At 43.5% G+C, this 18,891-nt stretch overlaps 1 protein-coding gene and 1 long non-coding RNA gene across 4 annotated transcripts; both read left to right on the top strand.

Moving 5' to 3' along the window:
- Positions 1 to 988: 988 nt before the first annotated feature.
- LOC114860784 (SEC14-like protein 1) lies at positions 989 to 8,765 on the top strand. 3 transcript variants are annotated; one of them, XM_029159654.3, is made up of 16 exons: positions 989 to 1,135; positions 1,697 to 1,834; positions 3,759 to 3,908; positions 3,996 to 4,127; positions 4,241 to 4,369; positions 4,483 to 4,687; positions 5,025 to 5,134; positions 5,293 to 5,482; positions 5,673 to 5,761; positions 5,853 to 5,923; positions 6,007 to 6,178; positions 6,458 to 6,592; positions 6,861 to 6,995; positions 7,232 to 7,483; positions 7,583 to 7,761; positions 8,012 to 8,765. In XM_029159654.3, exons 2-16 carry the CDS (start codon positions 1,772 to 1,774, stop codon positions 8,112 to 8,114), a joined length of 2,115 nt encoding a protein of 704 aa, XP_029015487.1. In that variant the 5' UTR covers positions 989 to 1,135; positions 1,697 to 1,771; the 3' UTR covers positions 8,115 to 8,765. The 3 variants fall into 3 exon arrangements, with proteins under 3 accessions (XP_029015487.1, XP_029015488.1, XP_029015489.1); XM_029159655.3 differs by having other exon boundaries at positions 1,085 to 1,149; XM_029159656.3 differs by lacking the exons at positions 989 to 1,135; positions 1,697 to 1,834; positions 3,759 to 3,908 and having other exon boundaries at positions 4,011 to 4,149.
- Positions 8,766 to 13,657: 4,892 nt separating this feature from the next.
- LOC114860713 (uncharacterized) lies at positions 13,658 to 17,251 on the top strand. The gene is made up of 3 exons (XR_003786658.3): positions 13,658 to 14,430; positions 14,901 to 15,057; positions 16,044 to 17,251. It is a non-coding gene; the product is annotated as an uncharacterized LOC114860713 (long non-coding RNA).
- The last annotated feature ends 1,640 nt before the right edge of the window (positions 17,252 to 18,891 follow it).

Here is an 18,891-nt window from a genome sequence, read left to right as displayed (position 1 = left end):
GAGCACAAACGACAAGCAAGAATACAGGTGATTGTTTTAATCGGAAGGAACCGTCATTGTGCTTGCGAGGACCTCAGACATGGCAGGATATGAATTGTGAAGTAATCACCTTTGTCATAATGAGAGTCCAGCATGTTTTCCGGGCCAAATTGATCCAAATTAGAGTCTCGTGTGGAAAAGGAATCGCAGCTTTTATGCCACAGGTAAAAACAACAGGGTCTTTCACAGGAGGATCCAGTTTCATTTCAGGTTTCAGCACAACATGTTTGTCTGGGGTTATTTTTGTTGTAGTGCTCCAGCTGAATTGATTTTGTTTGGCCATCAGGGCTGCACTCACTGTTCTGTTCTAAAAGCAGAAACAACCCGAATAACAGATTCAAGCTACAGTAACTCACAAAGCGAAGCCTGACAGAGAAGTGAAGCCAAATCTTCCATCTTTTGTGTGGTCGCACAAAGGTGGCACACTTCTACCCAGAGCTGTGTGGAGTCCGTTGCCAAGGGCAGCAGGTGCCTCGTGGTAACATTATTCCATGCACCTGAGGTTGATTTAGGCAAAAGGAGCGCTTGTGAACTCGGCTTCCTCCTCTCAGGATGTCCCCCACCGGACTCCAGTACGTGCTGTAGGCTGCCAGATCCCCAAGCTTTGAATTCCTCACCCCAGATGCTGCTTTAGGAGTCTCAATGTGGGACCAGCTGCATCACTCTGGAAGAGCTCACGCAATGGAGCAGAGATGCAAAGATGAGACGATACAGCAAACACGGCAACGTGTCAGTATTCACAGCAGGGTGAACAGTAAAGGAAATAGTTACTACACAAATAGGTACTGCACTCAATACGCCAAGTGATAATAAATTCATGTTGGCATTTATATAAATTGCCTTAAATTATATAGATCTGAAAAAAGGCTCTTAACAAATAATAACGAATATATATGGGAGAGAGGCTGAACGTTAAACTACGCTGCAAACGATAAATAGTTTTAATAGTTTTAATGCACAAATATGACATGTTTAACATTTTGATTAGAAACGTGGCGAGTTTTAGCAGATTGCGTCACTTCCTGTTTGTGTGACAGGGGGAGGAGCTACAGCTGCACCGGCTGACAGGACGCTGTGGGTTTAACGTCCATCTACTGTAAGTTTTTTACTGTAAGAAACATTTTTTTAATTTCTTTCAGTAGTTTAGTGAAAGCTTGTCAACTATGATTCAAAAAGTAGCCCATCACTTATAGTTCTCCTGTGTTTTACTGTTAATGTCATCGTTGTGCTCTTTATGCGCTTCGCATTTATTTAGTCATAGTTTTAATCAGGAGCTTTTTGTGGAAGATAAGAAACCGGCGTGGTTTAAAACCCCCAGAAGCCCGTTTACAAACGCGTTCAGTTTTATTCTGGATATATTTAAAAGCTACACAGGCTTCTCTGACGAACTGGATAAAAAGATTTCGATTAATATACTATTTAAAAAAAAGTCCGACATTGTTTCCCAAAGTTACGAATCTTCGGCGTTTTCGTCGCCGCCATGTTTGTTTTTATTCAGAGCAACTTAGCGGTTCAGGAAAGGAATAAAGTAAACTTTTTGCATCGGGCGTCGGTGGTTGTGTACGTTTTTACGGACACGGGAGACGTTCACAGCAGCGTCACCTGTACCCGTGACACTGGGCTGAACGGATCTTGTGATGTTTATTGACCCCTGCAGCTTAAGACGCCGTCCCGCTGCCGTGCGGCTGTTTCTGCGGTTCTGGTTCCGAGCGCCGCGGACTGAGCCTGAGCCATGGTGCAGGAGTACCAGTCCCCGGTCCGGGTCTACAAGCGTCCCTTCGAGGTGATAATGGCGGTGAGTAGCGTTATCGCTCTGCAGACGGTGCATAAATGAACTGGGAGCAACGTGTTTCACTCCTTGAACTTTGGCTACGACACAGACGTCTAAAAATGTACAATAAACTGCACTTTTCACCCAAAACTTTATTCACCATCTTTCTGCAGCTGCACACATTTAACTGTCCTTCTTTGCATTATTGTCATCACAATGCAAAAAAGTCTATCATCTCCACTCCCTAATGCTCCAAACATCATTAGAATTAGAAATAGAATTATTGCTGTAACCTGTTTATAGTACAAATGGATTTAGCTTTAGATAATTAAAGTGAAGCCATATTTAGTTTTAAAATTCTAAACATGTGCAAACTTACTTTCCTTGCGTGGAAAGTTCCTTACGTTGTTACCTTTCACATGCAACTCAGTGCCTTAAGTTAGAAGAGGCAAAATAAGTGGGTCAGCACTGAGATAAAAGTGGATTTCGCACTGTGCTCTTGCTTTTTGTTTTCTCAACCCTGCAGTTACTTATTAAGCTACAGTCTTATGCAACGGCGTCGTGTCGGGTTAAAGACTGAGATCCTGCAGTGACACTCGTCTCCTGCACGTCCAGGCAAACGCCCACGCGGGCTCTAATTTCCCACAGACCATGTCGTGTCTAACATTCCGACTTTCCAGCTTTTTGAAAGAGAAAAGTATGAAGACTAAATAGCTCCCATGAAAAGATTTCTGGCCTCGAGAGTATAAAGGCAGCAAGGAAGCGCATATAAAGAAGCCAGTGAATAGATTTCACCTCCTCCCCTGTCATTTATCTCAGAGCTTTCTCATTAGTCCTTTAGCTGATGCTTCTGCAGACTGTTATTACCTCCAGCAGTGTCCTTCTTCATAATAGCGGATGTTTGACTGTTGTTGTCCTTTTCGTGACACCACTTTATGACTTTCTAGGTCATTTACTGTATGTAGCAGAAATGCACTTTTGCAAATGTGTTTTGCTGGGTACACCAGCCTACAGTACCTGCACTGCACACGGTTAACACTGGTGCCATTGCTTTTAATCAATATTGCCTTAGGACATAAAAGATTGTTTATGTTCCACAGCCCAGTCATTAGATTCTTATTGGGTTGCTAATGTCAAATATAACAGCGTAAAGTGGAGTTAACTGTTATTTTGCCTTAGACTTGTGGGGCCACTCACGGTTGTTTTCATGCATTAAGTTGTTATGGTTTGTGCTCCTGTTATGCTCTCATGCTCATAACTGTAAAGCAAAAGAGGATGAGGATTTCAGTCTGTCTGCAATGAGTGAAACGTGTTATTGCTGCAGTGTTTGTTATACAACACCAGTAAATGCTGCCTTTTTACCAAGGAAATCTTTCTCATTAGTTTGCTTAGTCAGGAACGTCTTCCTATTGATTGCATTGCTCATGTTACTGTGTGTGGTTGAAGAGAGGAATGTGCAAAATTCAGCAGTCTCGATCCTTTTGTCTGTTTCGCAACCAGAAAACTCAGTGTAGCTGGTAAAACCTTTAAATATTATCAGTGTGGGCTGCGTCTCTGCATACAAGTCAATTCATCAATGGATGTTCAGTTGTGGTTGGACTTCTAGCTACCTCTGGGCATAACGTAGGCAGCAGCTGGACCGTGCTTGTTTACAAAGGCTGCACTGCCGTTTGTTAAACACACTGAACCCTTCTTGTGTATGTCCTGTTCAGCTGTGTCAATATTTACTGTACTCGTGAGTCCTGGTGAACCAATAGTGATTTATTATTGTACGCTGTGGGCAGCAAAAGAAAAGTATTCATTGCTTCTAAAATTTCTATTGAAAACTAATAGAAGTATCTGAACCTCATCACGTGGCTTCTGTTTAATCTTCACCAGGCTTTGCTTTTATAGCCAAACATTATTAGTTGCATTTGTCATTTACATGGGATCCGTTATTTTCCCTCAGGCTTATGTGAGGAGGTTCCCGAAGTGTCCCCTGATCCCAGTGTTTGTGGACAGTGAGATGATCGGCGAGACCCACAACGAGGACGGCTCTGTGGTAATAACGGAGAGGCGCTGTACGATCGACATCGATGCCCCTCGACTCCTCAAACGGGTACCTTGACGCTTTGAACCAGGCACAATGACGGTAAACAGTGCCTTCAGCATGTGCAGTGAGCGTTGTCCTCGTGTCCACGTGTAGATGGCTGGGGTGGAGTACCTGTACTTCATTCAGAAGAACACCCTGAACCGCAGGGAGAGGACGCTCCGCATCGAGGTCCACAATGAGACCTTTTCCAACAGAGTCTTCGTTCGCGAGTGCTGCAACTACACGGTGCGTCAGACGTGGCGTTCAGGTGCTCTGAGTAAATGTTGTTTAGTATAGTGATGGTTTGTAATGTAACCAAGCAGATATTGTGTGTCACACATCTTGTTTCCATTCCACAGGTTCATCCAGAGAATGAAGACTGGACATGCTTCGAACAAACCGCTAGTCTGGATATCAAGTCCTTTTTTGGCTTTGAAAGCACGGCTGAGAAGATCGCTATGAAACAGTATGCTAGTAGTATTAAAAAGGTGAAATATATGTTCCTTAAATTACAGTTGCCTCATTAAATAAGCTGTTTTTATAACTGTTTGACTTAGACTGTCACACTAAGCCAAAGTCTGTTCTCCTTTATTGGTTTTAGGGTAAAGAAATCATAGAGTACTACCTCAGAGAGCTGGAGGAAGAAGGGGTAACTCACATCCCTCGCTGGACCCCTCCTGCTGTCTCTGGCACCAGCAGTGCCAGGCGTCAGCTGCCGCCATCTACAGCCAGAGCCATCCCAGTGAACGGTGCCAGGGATGGGCTGCACAGTAAAGACTCAGAGCTGCTGACTGGCTCCCCTGACGGTCAGTGTGTACTGCAGCCAGTGGAACGGTTGCAAGAGGCTTCCTCTGGTGTAAAAATAACCGGCTACAGTCGAATCAAGAGCTTTCTGTAGATGATGAGTGTTGATTTCATGTTTTAAAGTAAATTTTAAAAGACAACACCACTGAGGCAGATGAGTGTTTTCGATCGTCTTGGGACTATTTCTTTTGTATCACATGTTGAAATGAAAACGCACCGTACCAAACTTGGAAGAGCAAGAAAATACAACTTTAATTTTCAATCAAGTCCACTGTAGTATTAACTGTGCAAACTGTGCGGTACACCTTAACACCGTATACTGTGTGTTCTGGCCTGCAGACAAGTTGGATGCTGACTACATCAGACGTTACCTAGGTGATTTCACGCCTCTGCAGGAGAGCTGTCTTATTCGACTGCGCCAGTGGCTCCAGGAAACCCACAAGGGAAAGGTCATATATACACAAATGCAGTTGTAGAAATCTAGACTTATTTCTAGATAGACAGAATATAAATTTCTGCAAAGCTTTAACATTTACACTTGGGTTTAACTCTTTCCAAATTTACTATAAATATAAATAAGCAATGTTACGTTTTGACTCCTGCACAGATTCCAAAGGATCAGCATGTGCTGCGCTTCTTGAGGGCCAGAGACTTTAACTTGGACAAAGCCAGGGAGCTGTTGTGCCAGTCTCTAACCTGGAGAAAGCAACATCAGGTGGATTTCCTGCTTGACACGTGGGAGCGCCCACACCTGCTTCAGGAGTATTACACGGGAGGCTGGCATCACCACGACAGAGGTACTGACTGACGACCACTGGTTTGAACTCAAAGCACCACCTGCTGCCATTGCTTTTAGAGGCTCAACTGAGACTTTAGAGTTTGAATGTTCACATTAATACTTATCAAGCATGGTGTAATGTGCTTGTATGAACTCTGTCTTGTTGTGCATTTAAAGTCTTGCGTGGTCTGTGTTGGTTGCGTGTTTAGAGGGACGCCCCCTGTATGTTTTGCGCTTGGGTCAAATGGACACTAAGGGTTTGGTGCGAGCCTTGGGGGAGGAGGCGCTTGTCCGACAGGTGAGACGAGACAGATTCTTTAATTTATTCTTCTATTTTTTTCATCCAATACATCTTAAATTGTACTTACAATTCATTGACTGTGTCCCAGATGCTGTCAGTCAATGAGGAGGGCCTGAGGCGATGTGAGGAGAACACCAGAGTGTTCGGTCGACCCATCAGGTGACAAAACATCCACTAATCTCTCCCATTAGTTACCTGCTAACTGGATGTAGTCACGTTATGCCTGTTAACATGTCCATCAGCTGCTGGACTTGTTTGGTGGATCTGGACGGTCTTAACATGCGTCACCTGTGGAGGCCGGGCATAAAGGCTCTGCTGAGGATTATCGAGGTGGTAGAAGCCAACTATCCTGAGACTCTAGGGCGCCTCCTCATTCTCAGGGCCCCTAGAGTTTTCCCAGTGCTTTGGACCCTGGTGAGACTATAAGTATTGTACATACAGTGTGTCTGTTGTTGTCTAGAGACCGTGAGCACATAGATAAATAAAAATGAGGACATGCAAATTGTAATAAGTCAGTAACTAGATGCTCATAACATTAGTATAGACATAGTAGGCGCTTAGAAACATCATTGACTAGTTGTGTTTACTTCTCACACATTAATAATTTATACTCACATGGAGGTTTAGACCCATGATAAGTGAGTTTGCTGGTTCTTTCATGTTGTCAGAGGCCTCTTGATGTGTTGTTTTCAGGTCAGCCCGCTGATCGATGAAAACACTCGCAAGAAGTTTCTTGTGTATGCTGGAAACGACTACCAGGGTCCGGGAGGTTTGGTGGATTACATTGACAGAGAGATCATCCCCGAGTTCTTGGGAGGCAACTGCATGGTGAGATTTATTCTTCAGTATATCGACTCTTTGAAATAATGCGCGTCACAGGCTTTGGTGCTGATGAAGTATTTAGACTCTGCTTTTCTCTGTTCAGCTCTAGAAATCAGTATTTTCAACCTGTCACCAATGTTTTTCCCATTCCATACCTTATATAAATTCCAAAACATACAGTTTTTCCCAGTGGGACACATTCAGAGCGGCGTATTGTTTACAGCTGGTTGTTGCTCTGCTTGAGTCCAACCCTTTCTTCATTCCCTTTCTCTAGTGTGACATCCCTGACGGAGGCATAGTCCCCAAATGTCTGTATAGGACAGCAGAGGAGTTGGAGAGCGAGGAGAACAGACTGCTGACTGACTCCATCTATAAGAGCGCTAGTGTCTTCAAAGGAGCGCCGTATGAGGTCTGCATTTAAACAGCAGAAAGATTTATTCAAAAGGATGTTTTAATTGTGTTAACACTGCATGAAGGTGGGAAAGGTGCAGTCACTCATGTTACTGACTTGTGTCTTTATGTCGTGGAATGTGGTGCCACCATCTGGTACAAATCTTCATTGCAGGCTTGCACCAAAAAAAAGCTGTGATTAATGACCTGCTGTCTGCTGTTCTGTGTTTGTGGTCTCCTTACACCTTCCTACAGATGCTCATAGAGATCACAGAGGCCTCCTCTGTCATCACTTGGGATTTTGACGTGTGTAAAGGAGATGTGATCTTCAACATCTACCATTCCAAAAGGGCCCCTCAGCCCAGTAGGAAGGACGCTCTTGGAACCCATGGCATTGCATCTCTGGGTGCTGTCAGTCCACAGCTGATAGACAGGAGCTGGGTGCTGGGCCAGGACTACAGCATGGTGGAAAAAGCCCTCACCTGCAGGGAGGGAGAGAGCGTACAGGTGAGCAGGAAGACGCTTATTCTGGCTCTACCAGCCGTTTTTGAGCCTGTTGTCAGCACAGTATCAAGCTGATCCTCCTGGCCTCTACTGTTTAATTAGGGCTCCCACGTTACACGCTGGCCCGGCTTCTACATCCTCCAGTGGCGTTTCCACACCTCCCCACCCTGCACCGTCTCCAGCATGCCTCGAGTGGACGATGTGCTGGCGTCTCTGCAGGTCTCCTCCCACAAGTGTAAGATCATGTTCTACACCGAGGTGCTGTCATCCCATGACTTCAGGTCTGTTTTTTTGATTCTCCTGAGCTTTTGTCTTCTCTGCTCATGTTTTCCGTGTGTTATTTCTGTACCACTGGAGCTGTTTGAACAGACTGCACCGGTGGCCCTGTGTGGGTTCATCAAAAATCTGTGGTGGTATTTCTTGAAAACTTTATGTTTGGTAAACATACTTGTCATACTGTGCATGACCTGTGCGCATTCAGTGGTTTTGATTGGTTTGGGCCTTGTCTGAGCATACTTGTCTTATTTCTAGGGGATCCATGACCAGTCTGGAGTCATGTCACAGCGGCTTCTCCCAGCTCAGTGCTGCCACTACGTCCTCTAGCCAATCACATGCCAGTTCCATCTCAAGGTAGCATGTGTTCAGAACGTGCACAGCAGCAACTAAACAAGACAGTATGAACTTATCTGACATTTGAAGAGAAGAACATACTGTAGTTGCACAAATGTTTATTCTGTTCTTTCCTTGTACTTGAAGTAGCACATTTTTGTCTTGATAAATGACACCGTATGTTACTAATGTACAGTGCAGCATTTGCACATGTCTAACTTCGGCTTTGAAGTAAGATGCCTATGTAAAATGACATTACCATTATTATACTTTGCACAATATCTGGATAAACACATCCAAATAGGAGACGAGAGCTAACAACTGATTACACTGCGTCGGTGTTTAAAGCATCCAGGTTTAATCCCTGAAGGGTTTTACTTGAACTGTCCACAAGATGTCAGTGTGCTCTTTGACTGGGGCTACTCTGCAGTAAACTCACATTTATTCTGGTATGCTGAAGAATCCAAAGGGGGATTAATAAATAAAGACTTCATCATAAATATTGATGTATCCTCCAAAATGTGTCTTTCCTCAGTTTTCCGATGGCGAATGCATCACTGGTGCTGTACTGAAGTAATATTTAGATGGAGTAAAAAGATAGTAATTTTTTTCCCAATAGGTGAAGTGTGGTTGGCTGATAAAATAAAATATCCATTAAAATATGCTGAACACTCCAGATTCCATGTAATGTTGTTCTCTGGCTTGTTAGGCATAGCTGCTGAGTTTTCTGAGGCAGCTAATTTGAATGCAATATAGTGCAGCCCCTTGTGATCTGGCACAGACCCAGGCAGACAACTGATTTACATAAAACTTTAATTTCCATAAACTTATCAGATGCTTCCAGCTAAAGCTTAATTGAATTTCTCTGGTATTATTTTTGCAAACTTGTGTCTTGTTGCTATTCATCCCAACACAGTTCAAAGTCAGAGTCAAAGGATTGAGTTTTAGCGAAACGCCGGTTGAACAGGAGCCTCGTTTCCTGCTGGCACGTCAGGGTTGTTAAAAAGAGGAAGTGCACTCCCTTTTCTAGGAGCTTATCTACTGCATTACTGAGCTTGAGCTAATGACCTCCCAAGACACACATTGTCCACATAAATAGCAGCGACTCTTTGTGCTAATCCACCTAATTCACTATTAAAACTTCTTCTTCTTGGGTAGTTATGTGATTTGGGCTTGAATTATTCTGCTGCCCTCGACAGGCTCATAATTAAAGGTTCAATATCCAGTTAACGATGGGTTAAATGTGTCACATCGTGATCGATCTGCCGGTTTAGTTTATCTGAACACAAGAGCTGGTTTTATGTGAATGAACTCCTTCTAGCCACATCCATGACCTAATTAGATTACAGCTAAAGTGTTGTTTTACAATAATAATGTAAATTATCCTTCTTTTTCATAAATCTTAGTACTGTAGATAAGTGTAAATATATTAAACCGTATAAACAATAAGCTGCTGAAACAGTCTCTACTCATCAGAACCAACTACTTTCTAACTGGCAAATTGCTGGTGTCCAACTGATCACAGTAAGATTTTTTTTCCATCACAAGGATGTAGAGTCTCTCCGTAGCACGGGTCCTCATTAAAACCTAAACCCATGTTTCATTTGCTTCTTTCTGACAATCCTGACCTTCCCGCTAATTGAAAAGGAGAGCTCCGGATTAGTGCGCACTAAATTATTTTTAGGAGGCCGGTCACACTAGAAGAGAAACTTCATGCCCGATTGTTTGTGTTCAACTGCTCAGCTTGAAGTGAAGCCTTGTTTACTGTAATATGTGCAACCTCAAATACACTAACAGTTCCAAGTCTCCAGCTGAGTTGTGGGCTTGTCTCATATCTGCTGGGCTGAAAATCTTTTCTGACTCTATGCGCTGCTTAGTCTGATTAATATTTCCACAACTGAGCAGATACAGTCATGTCTATTTATCTTGGATGCTTCACACCATCTTACATCTTTTAACATTGATTTTCTCTGCAACAAGCTCACGGGTCTAGCTTTGATTTAGGACTATTACTGAGCAGTGCCCTCATTCGCAGTAAACTCCAGGCTTTTTTGTTGTTTGTTTTTTTTGTCATTTTCATTAGTTTCCCTACAACAGGCTCGGGTTTATGTGGTGTTTTCTTGCCTCAGTGACCTAAAGGTCAGTTGATATTTTCCAGGGCCTCTCGCTCTAAATGGGCCCAGAGCTGAGCTACAGTACAGTACAGTAGGTCAGTAAATGAGTGTGTAGACGTTGTAAAATGTATTTTATTTTCTTGTTTAGACAGAAACAAGACCTTTTAAATTAATATTTGCCGAAGTAATCCTTGACCGTGATACTACTATGTTACAACTTCTATAAATAAACTATACCGATGCGAGTATTATTAGATAACTAATAGATTTGACAATAAATGTCATTGCCGTCTTAAGCAACCAATCCACAGATAGATTCAATTCATAATTAAAGGTAAAGGTGCTTTTGAGTCACTGGATATGAAATGGAGTTTTGGAGTCGTCGAAACAGTGGTAAGTGACATTAAAGCGGCCGCAGAGATTTTATAATAAACTAAAATGTCAGTTCATTTATCTGTAACTTCAGCTACGTTAACGCTTTTGTCTCATTTTAACTCGTAAGATGATTGTAACGTCGTTGTCCAAATCTGCCTGTTACAGCAGTTACAGTCAAACTATATGAACAGAAAAGGTTTACAGTTTATCCTCATATTTTAAATTAGCACATCCCATTAGCCTGTTAGCCGTCGTTAACGCTAGCTTAAGTTGCTGTTTTGTCAGGGTAATCTTTTAGCTATAGTTTAACTTTATCAATACCTGAGTCTAGATGCTTTTTAGACTATTATGGTATATACAGTAGAGTATATATATATAAATTTATGATGTTATACAGCAGGTTAAAGTGCAGGATAATGCGCTAGAGCAAGTCAGTTTTGCTCAGTCAGTTTAGCGTCTTCTGCTACAGATCCTGTTAGGAACAAGAGCAGATGATATGAAGCCAGTAAAATGTTGTTGGCACCGTTATCTGCTGCTCTCGCGTCCCGTTTCACTCCAGCATTATGGGGTAGTTACCGTTAGCCAGGCCCGTAAACGATCCCTGGGTGCAGGCTGGCAGTGAACCGCTCAGCCCGAGTCTGCAGCCAAGTCTGACTTACACGTACCTGCCTGTGTGCGCTTTCACTTAAATAGACTCTTCTCACCATAAAGAGGAGCCTCTGTTCTGTGAGACTGGATGCACGTGAGTGAATCCATGGTTGTTTGGGTCGTGCATGCACCATATTAAAGCCAGTAATGCCCGAATGAGTAATTATTCCAACGCTGCCACTAAGTCTCTGTAGCTCAAGAAACGTTAACACCTTTACACTTATTCTAATGTTATTAAAGCCTATTGCACTACTATTGGATATTAAGATAAAAGCTTGGCAGCTAGTTGGATTTGGAAAAGACTGGACTCAGAGAAATTGGTAAGTGTGGACCTGAGCTCCTGGGCATGTTTACCTGTAAACTCATTAAGGCACCTGTTGTATTTACAATGTCAGTAAAGTTTTACGAGGTGCAGATGAAGAAGCACAAAATGTTTTTGACTGTGGTTGAAACAATGTCCTGACAGGAAGCAGCGATGACACGTGGACCATGTCGATGTGCCTGTTGTGCGTTCCAGAGGGGAACTCATCACTTCAGACCCAGAACGACTTAAAGCCGGCGCGTCAGCCTTGTTTGCTGCCTTCACGTTCCATGTTTGTGTATTGAAATGAACGCCCTTCGCCGCAGTCACACGCGGATTACAGTCGACACAGGGAATGTGTGACAGACGATGAAGGCTTTTATGATCGCTCCCTCCGCTGGCTCATCCTCTGTCCGTACTCCTGCCCACTGGTGTGAAGGCATTGTGAATGTAATTGCCTTCAAGACTGGCTTATGCTCTAGTCCACGGATCTTTCAGCTGTGATCTGTTAAGCCTATTACATACTTGTTGCGTGAAGACACACAATCCTGTGTGGATGAAAGCCCGATTGCAGGAGCCAATTTGTGCCACTTGCTTTGGCATCGCCGCGTCCTCTCTGTGCTGAAACACGGCCCCAGACTTTTGTTCTGTGAATCATTAGCACTTCAAGACAGACAATGCAATGAATTGAAGGGACATGGCCAAATTCTGTGGTGGAGCATTGATGTGACCTTTCGATGTGGATTTGTTGACACAGTCATGTTTCACACATTCACTCCTGTGAAACACTCACCTGCTGGCAGAAATCCCATCCCAGACAGTTTCTGTGATGACTGACAGGTTTAGATGCTCTTCAGTGACTGAATTAGATTGAATATCTGCTAGTAGAGACCTGGTCTTTCATATTGAGCAGTGACTTTGACCCACGTTGTCGTCCTTCAGGTGATGCCGTCTCTTCTTCCTTATAGTACTTTGGATGTTCGATGCTCTACTTGAATTGGTGAACTGGGGATATGTTCTCTACTGTATTGCTCTTTACAAGCAGCTGAGCTGGTTAAGGTAGAGGCCGGGCCATGTTACTTGCTCATTGCTTCATACAGTCTTACTACTGTGCTGTTTATCCCATGGTTGTCATCTAAGCGGGCAGTAAATATTTATTTGCTGTATGCTGTAATTTTCCTCCTGACACACGGCTCTGAGTGTGGGTGTGACAGTCGCCATATGCAGACGTGCTTCTGCGTATTGCTATGACGAGACCCGTGTCCTATGATTAAACAAGGCATCCTGCAGAGCGGAGCATCTGTTGTTGTTTCTGTCTCTACGGGCTAAAGGGTAGTAGCAGTGTTACATCTCGTAGTGTGAGGAGAAAATGACTGTTGGCTAAACTCTTAGAATGCATCTCATTAATATACATAAAGACAAGAAGTGTTTTATGATTTCTGGCTTGCAAATGTGTGAACGTTGTAAATATTGCAGGAGGCTGTGAAGAGAACTCAGCCTTGTTAAATCCTGCCTCTTAAAGTTTGGAAATACCTTTCTCACATTTATTTATGTGCATAAGCAGTAATAAACGTTACTGTACATCGGCCTCGCTCTCCACTGACGACACTCCATTTGCAGAGCTGATTGATTAGTTCACAGCCTCTGTAAACTCTGTTGACACGCCATTAAAATAATAATTGTATCTCAGATCAGGTTTTCAGGTTCTGAGCCTCCTGTGGAGTCCGTATTTAGCATTAACCGTTTCCTTTATGTGGTCAGACAGACCAGTGTGTCAGTAACAATCAGGAATCACCAAGAACACATGTGATTCTTTGTGTTTGACCTCAGATCACCTTCCTGATTGTGCTTCAAAGATTTACAACTGAGACAGGATTATTCAGCAGTCGCCTCCTGGAGTTACTAAGGAAAGTGATGGTGGGGATTTTCTTTCTTGGACTCATTAGAATTACAGGAAATGACTTTATAGAGTTAAAATGCAACTCAATTAGTGCCATAGCACTGAGTGAACTTCTAGTGATCAGTTAAGAGTTTGAAAAGTTACATCATCTAACGTCAGACTAGTTGCACCTGCGCTTTAATCAGCCTTTCATCCTGTGATCATCAGATAGACTGTCCCTGTCTCACCTCTATGGCCCATTTGGAGAATATCCATTAAGTTTGCAACTGCCCGTATCTCCGCTCAGTTCAGTATCCGGGTACAGCAATAAAAATTCATTACAGTCTCTCGCCTTAGGTGAGTATTGGATATGTGCAGGATTTCATTGTCATGCTCCCCGGGGCTGCACCACTGAAACATAATTTCAGCCTGAATAGATTTTCCGGGGCCTGTGAGGTGTTGGCTGACGCTGAGCGATTCGACTGCACCTTAACACGCGTCAGCGTTTGTTTCTCAGGCATCTCCTGCTTGGGTCTGTTGGGCTTTTTGTTTACCTGCCATGTTTGATAATCACGCGCCACATATGAACCTGTGCAGATCACGGTCCGCTGTCGGGTGTAAAAATATCCCTTTCATAACTGTTTGTTAGGCTTTCTGCAGCACTCTCGTCTACTTCTGTTTGAATCAATTACGGTTGGCGCTGCCGGTGCCGTGTTTTGTTGTGAAGAAGCGCTCAGTAAGACGCTCTCAGCCTTTATGATGCGACCTCATCTGGGCTCGTAGCATGAAAGCCTTTATTGAGATTTTATACAAACACACACAATGCATTTGTATTTGGATGGTTTATTGTAAGGGTTGTGGGGTTGATGCATATAGTCTTGTTTTTTGTCTTGTTTGCTAAAAACCAGGCCCTGCTCCAATTTGTTCCTTTATTTGTTTTGGCCTCTCTGGAGCCTCTGGTTCTGCCTGACGTCCACGCTGTGTCTCTGGACCGGAGGGTGGAGCTCTGAGACGCAACGCAAAAGTAATGTATGGGTTTTTACCTCTGCGCTGCACAATAATTCAATCAATTACACACCGAGGTCATGGTTGAGAGGATGCAGTGAAACCAGTAAAACCAGAGACACTGGAACCGTAACTAATTCCGCTGCCATTCATTCTGTCATGTGTTCTGCTCCCTCATGTTCTCTTTTATTTCGAGGCTATTACAGTATGTGACTCCCACGAGCCCAAACTTCACCGTCTACGCTTTATTATTTCTTTGCTTAGTTAATTGCTCAGCCCAGTTTTATCCCCCCATTTTCATTACTCCACCGATTTCCTATGGACTCCAACATCACAATGTGAGCTGCTCTAAGCTCATGTTATTCACCAGTGATCCCACACTTCAAATCTTTCCATAATGTTGTGCAGTAAACACTGAGTAAGAAGCTGTTTATATCGACTTGCCGGCCCTTTCATGTTTTCTCACACACTGTGTTGTGCCTCCCTCAGGTGTGCTGTTCCACTAATCAATACCATGGCCAGCCATGTGGGGGAAATAGCTCCATCCAGCCCTTTAATAGGAAAACTCCGTCTCCTGCACCTACCGTGTAATTGGTCCAGATACAATACGCTGCTTTATGTCTATACATTGCAGGTGTCATTAGGGGTGAGTCATACGTGCTGTAACATGGAAACAATCAGGGGAAACATGAGACAGAGAGAAAGAGCATGTTATTAAAAGAAAAGCTGTGCTGCAGGAATGAGAATGAGAGAGAGTGAGATCGAACGGATAAAGACTTAAAGCTGAGCTGAGGGTTGAGTTTGGCTGTTGGCTCAGGTTCACACTGAGGCACTGAGCTCACTCTGCTGTGAACTCAGGAACCTGCTACTACACCTACATCAAGCAGACACGCATGAAGTAGGTGTAGTAGCAGGTTCCTGAGTTCTCAGCAGAGCGTAACACTGTCAGGAGGAAGATAATTGGTTTATTCTTGAGGTTCCATTGTATTAGTTCTAATGACTTGGCCATCACATTTAAAATGAACAGGGCAACATCCTCCTTTAAATATAATGCACCTCACGACACAGGTGATGTAAAATCACAAAATATCTAATAATAAACAATTCATCATTATTATTTTATTAAACCTGATAAAATCATATACTGGATGCTTTTAACAGCTTTTTGTCACACTTTTGACATTTCAGTTTTTCCATGTTATTCAAATTTACTCACTATCTACTGTGTGACTGTGAGTAATAATTAAAAGTGGACCACATCATCTTGAAATTGGGACGTCTTTTCAGGCCTTTCACTGAACGAACGCACACTGTGTTTACGATCTGATGGAAAACAGCAACTGTGCTGTGTGAAAAGCCGTAGTGATTGATTTTACACGCTGTGTGTGTGTGTGTGTGTGTGTGTGTGTGTGTGTGTGTGTGTGTGTGTGTGTGTGTGTGTGTGTGTGTGTGTGTGTGTGTGTGTGTGTGTGTGTGTGTGTGTGTCTTTCCACATATTGTGCTATAGCATGTGCACGAGGCGCCAGGCTGCTGTTTGCTCCTGATCAAAGTGTAAATGAGACAGCGTGTTGTCAGTAACGTTTTTTTCTTTTCCCCATTTGTGCATATTTGATGTTCTCCGCCACAAACCAGAGCCACACACCGGCGTCTCCCGCTCTACGTCAGGAGAAGTGAGCCTCCCAGAGACGTACAGATGAAAGCTGTCAGCGCCACCCTCTCCATTGAGAGAGCCTTGAGAAAAATATTGCATCAGAGTCTTTTGTCACACAAGAACAATGATTCTGCGGCTGAATAGATTGTAGATGAAGTGACATTTGGAGACATGGGAAGGAAGTCAGTTTCAGATTTACTTAAGCAACATCATTCAGAAGTTGGAAATTTAGCTTTATGCATGATAATGACCAACTCGGTGGATTATATACAGTACGTATGGTGAGGAAGGCTGTGCTGCCCACACACACTGACTGATCCACGAAGAGCCACTGGCACCAAACACACACTGATCATTGTTTTATTGAATGGCTGTGTGTCACCTCCGACTCTGTGGTCCCTGTTACTTTTCACACCAAACTTCTTACATTATCAGCAGACACAATGGATTCACTGGGCAACAAAGACGTGCCCGTTGCACAGCCTGAGTCGCCGCCGCCGCCATGTTGGCGCTCTCCCCACGACGCCCCACTGCCCTTTTTGTGCGCGCCTTCCTAAAATATTCCCCTGTTCGTGCGCACGTGTTTACGAGGGTGCATTGTGGGTGGCAGTTTGATTCATTATGTAGCAACGCTCTTTCATCTGCGGGCTGTATTAATTTGTTAAAGTTCAGCGCCCATTTGTTATTTGGAGAGAGAGCGGGAGAGAGAGCGAGCAGCATAACGGAACAGGACTTTATATTAGATGGGAATTGATGAAGGGCCAATGAAGTGTTCATTAACAGTTGTTTTATATGTGTGTTACCCAGAGCTCTGCTGTAATTTGTCTAAATGTGAGATGCTCGTTCCTCTTGTGTGTTTGCATTGAGAGGCTGACAGGAGGATGGGGCCGGCGTTGAGCACCGGACCCACACAGCCCATGGACCGGGCCCAAAGGTCTGCTATTGTGGAAAAATAATTGCATTTGCTTTTGGGAGAAAAACCTCATCATGATATGAACTCAGTGCTTGAGGTCTAACAAATAAGCACTACGACACACGGGATATTTTTGTCTCGTGTCATTGTGAGATGCCTGTAAACGGTGCATTGGTGATAGAAGCTGTATCACGCTAGTAATTGGTTTGGAAAATTAGCGAAGGGCTCGGTTTGCGTGTGTTTCTTCCTCGTCTCCTATCAAACGCTAAGCACGGAGCTCGGTGGTGTCATCTTACCCGTGTAGCGCTGCTGCTCATGTTTGTTCATAAATGTGATTTTGGCGGAAAAATTGGATCGGCTGCGAAGCAATTTAGCGTTGAATAAAGACTGGGGTGCGGGTTAGCGGGGTGCGATCCTGTTAACGCTGTGTATTAAACCCACCAAAGCTGAGCTAAAAGCAATTCTCATTAACAGCAGATGCTGCTTGAAATGCATTTAAGAAGAGAAAGAAGGATTATTATGAAGAGATGGAAGCTGACACCTTGCGCTCGCTTTGAATTGGAAATAATCATTGTACATCTTGGCCGCGAGTGTTATTTGTCTATTAATATTTATTACGAAGCCAAACACAAAACAGCCAGAATATTGTAGGAATTACTTAAAAGGCAGCAGGACTCTTGTTGAGTCTCTCTTTAGTGTCGTATGAGCTTCTACAGTTGTCTCTGCATATAATATACAGAAGCTTTCTGTTTGTTTTGCCTTCCTGCTTTTTCCTGTCTGCTTTTTAATTTTTTTCCGGTAACAGTCCTTTGATCTTTCGTCAGTCGCTCCTTTGGGGTTTGACTCAGACAGAAGATCTCGAGGAAGATTTGTTTCTATTTTTTATTTATCAGCTTTGCGATAAATGGAACCAACATCCCTGCACACAGTCGCTGCCGGTGATGTAGCGGCTCAGAGCCCTTGTGAAAAGTGATCAGTGCAACGCGACGGCACAATTCCAGCGGTTTTAATCTTCGCTGCCCTAAAAGTGAACATTATGTCTCGTAATCATGGTCTCGGACACTGGTGGATGATAAACTGACCTTGGATTAGAACCTGCCCCCCCACACTGACCCGGGTGAAGCCAATGTCCTGGGATTATGGAAAACCACTGCTCTGCCAATATCAGACACCGGATTATTTGCCACAGTTTTATGGCAAATAATCCCTGCAGGATTCAACACATATTTGGTGTTCAGATATTAGAACGTCAAGGACAATTTAATCTTAATCTACAAACTGTGCTCTTGTAATACATCCTATAGTGTTTTCATTTAGATATTTATAGAATGTATTCTAAATATTTCATCATACTGAAGACCTTTCTCACCAGTTAGACCTACTTTATTAGTTTCATCTGTATAACAAAGCACCTTATAGTTGAATATTTAATACATTCAAAATCCTCAGCAGCTGTCACAGCAGATGCTCTAAAACATTTAACACGTCTAAAATCCCAGCAGTGACTCCCTCTAGCAGGGAGCACACAGATTATGCACCAGCATTGGGGGTGATCTGAGTAAAACAGCTCCTGCTCCGTTCCCACTGAACCCAAGTAAGTTCTGAGAGATTCGGGATTTGAGCATCATTTGAACTTAATGGCAGATGTCTTGGAGCTGATGCGTTGATGTTTTTGTGGCTGTGCGGCAGATTAAATGCTGCTGGATTATACCTGTTGTCCTAAACGGTGCCAGAGTGGAGATTTGAGTAATTCTAGTTAACACTCTCATTGAACTCTGGGTAGAGGTGACACAGAGGACCAAACATTAGCTCTCCCTATAATGGGACTGATGTGGTGGTGGACTCCTGGGGACCTGTGGCCTCTCTATAGAGCTACAGTACAGTAGATGCTGCTGCTCAGAACGCACACGGGGCCT

This window comes from Betta splendens, chromosome 8 (genome assembly GCF_900634795.4).
Source record: "Betta splendens chromosome 8, fBetSpl5.4, whole genome shotgun sequence".
Lineage (NCBI taxonomy): Eukaryota > Metazoa > Chordata > Actinopteri > Anabantiformes > Osphronemidae > Betta > Betta splendens.
Note: the sequence above shows the minus strand (reverse complement) of the source record. Positions and strands in the feature narration are given on the sequence as shown.

What these genes read in the sequence shown, in the direction of transcription:
- LOC114860784 (XM_029159654.3), top strand. Translation starts at nt 1,772, where the DNA reads ATGGTGCAGGAGTACCAGTCCCCGGTCCGGGTCTACAAGCGTCCCTTC. An exon ending in GCTGACTGGCTCCCCTGACG is followed by an intron (nt 4,688 to 5,024) that starts GTCAGTGTGTAC and finishes TCTGGCCTGCAG; the next exon opens with ACAAGTTGGATGCTGACTAC. An exon ending in GTGTTCGGTCGACCCATCAG is followed by an intron (nt 5,924 to 6,006) that starts GTGACAAAACAT and finishes CATGTCCATCAG; the next exon opens with CTGCTGGACTTGTTTGGTGG.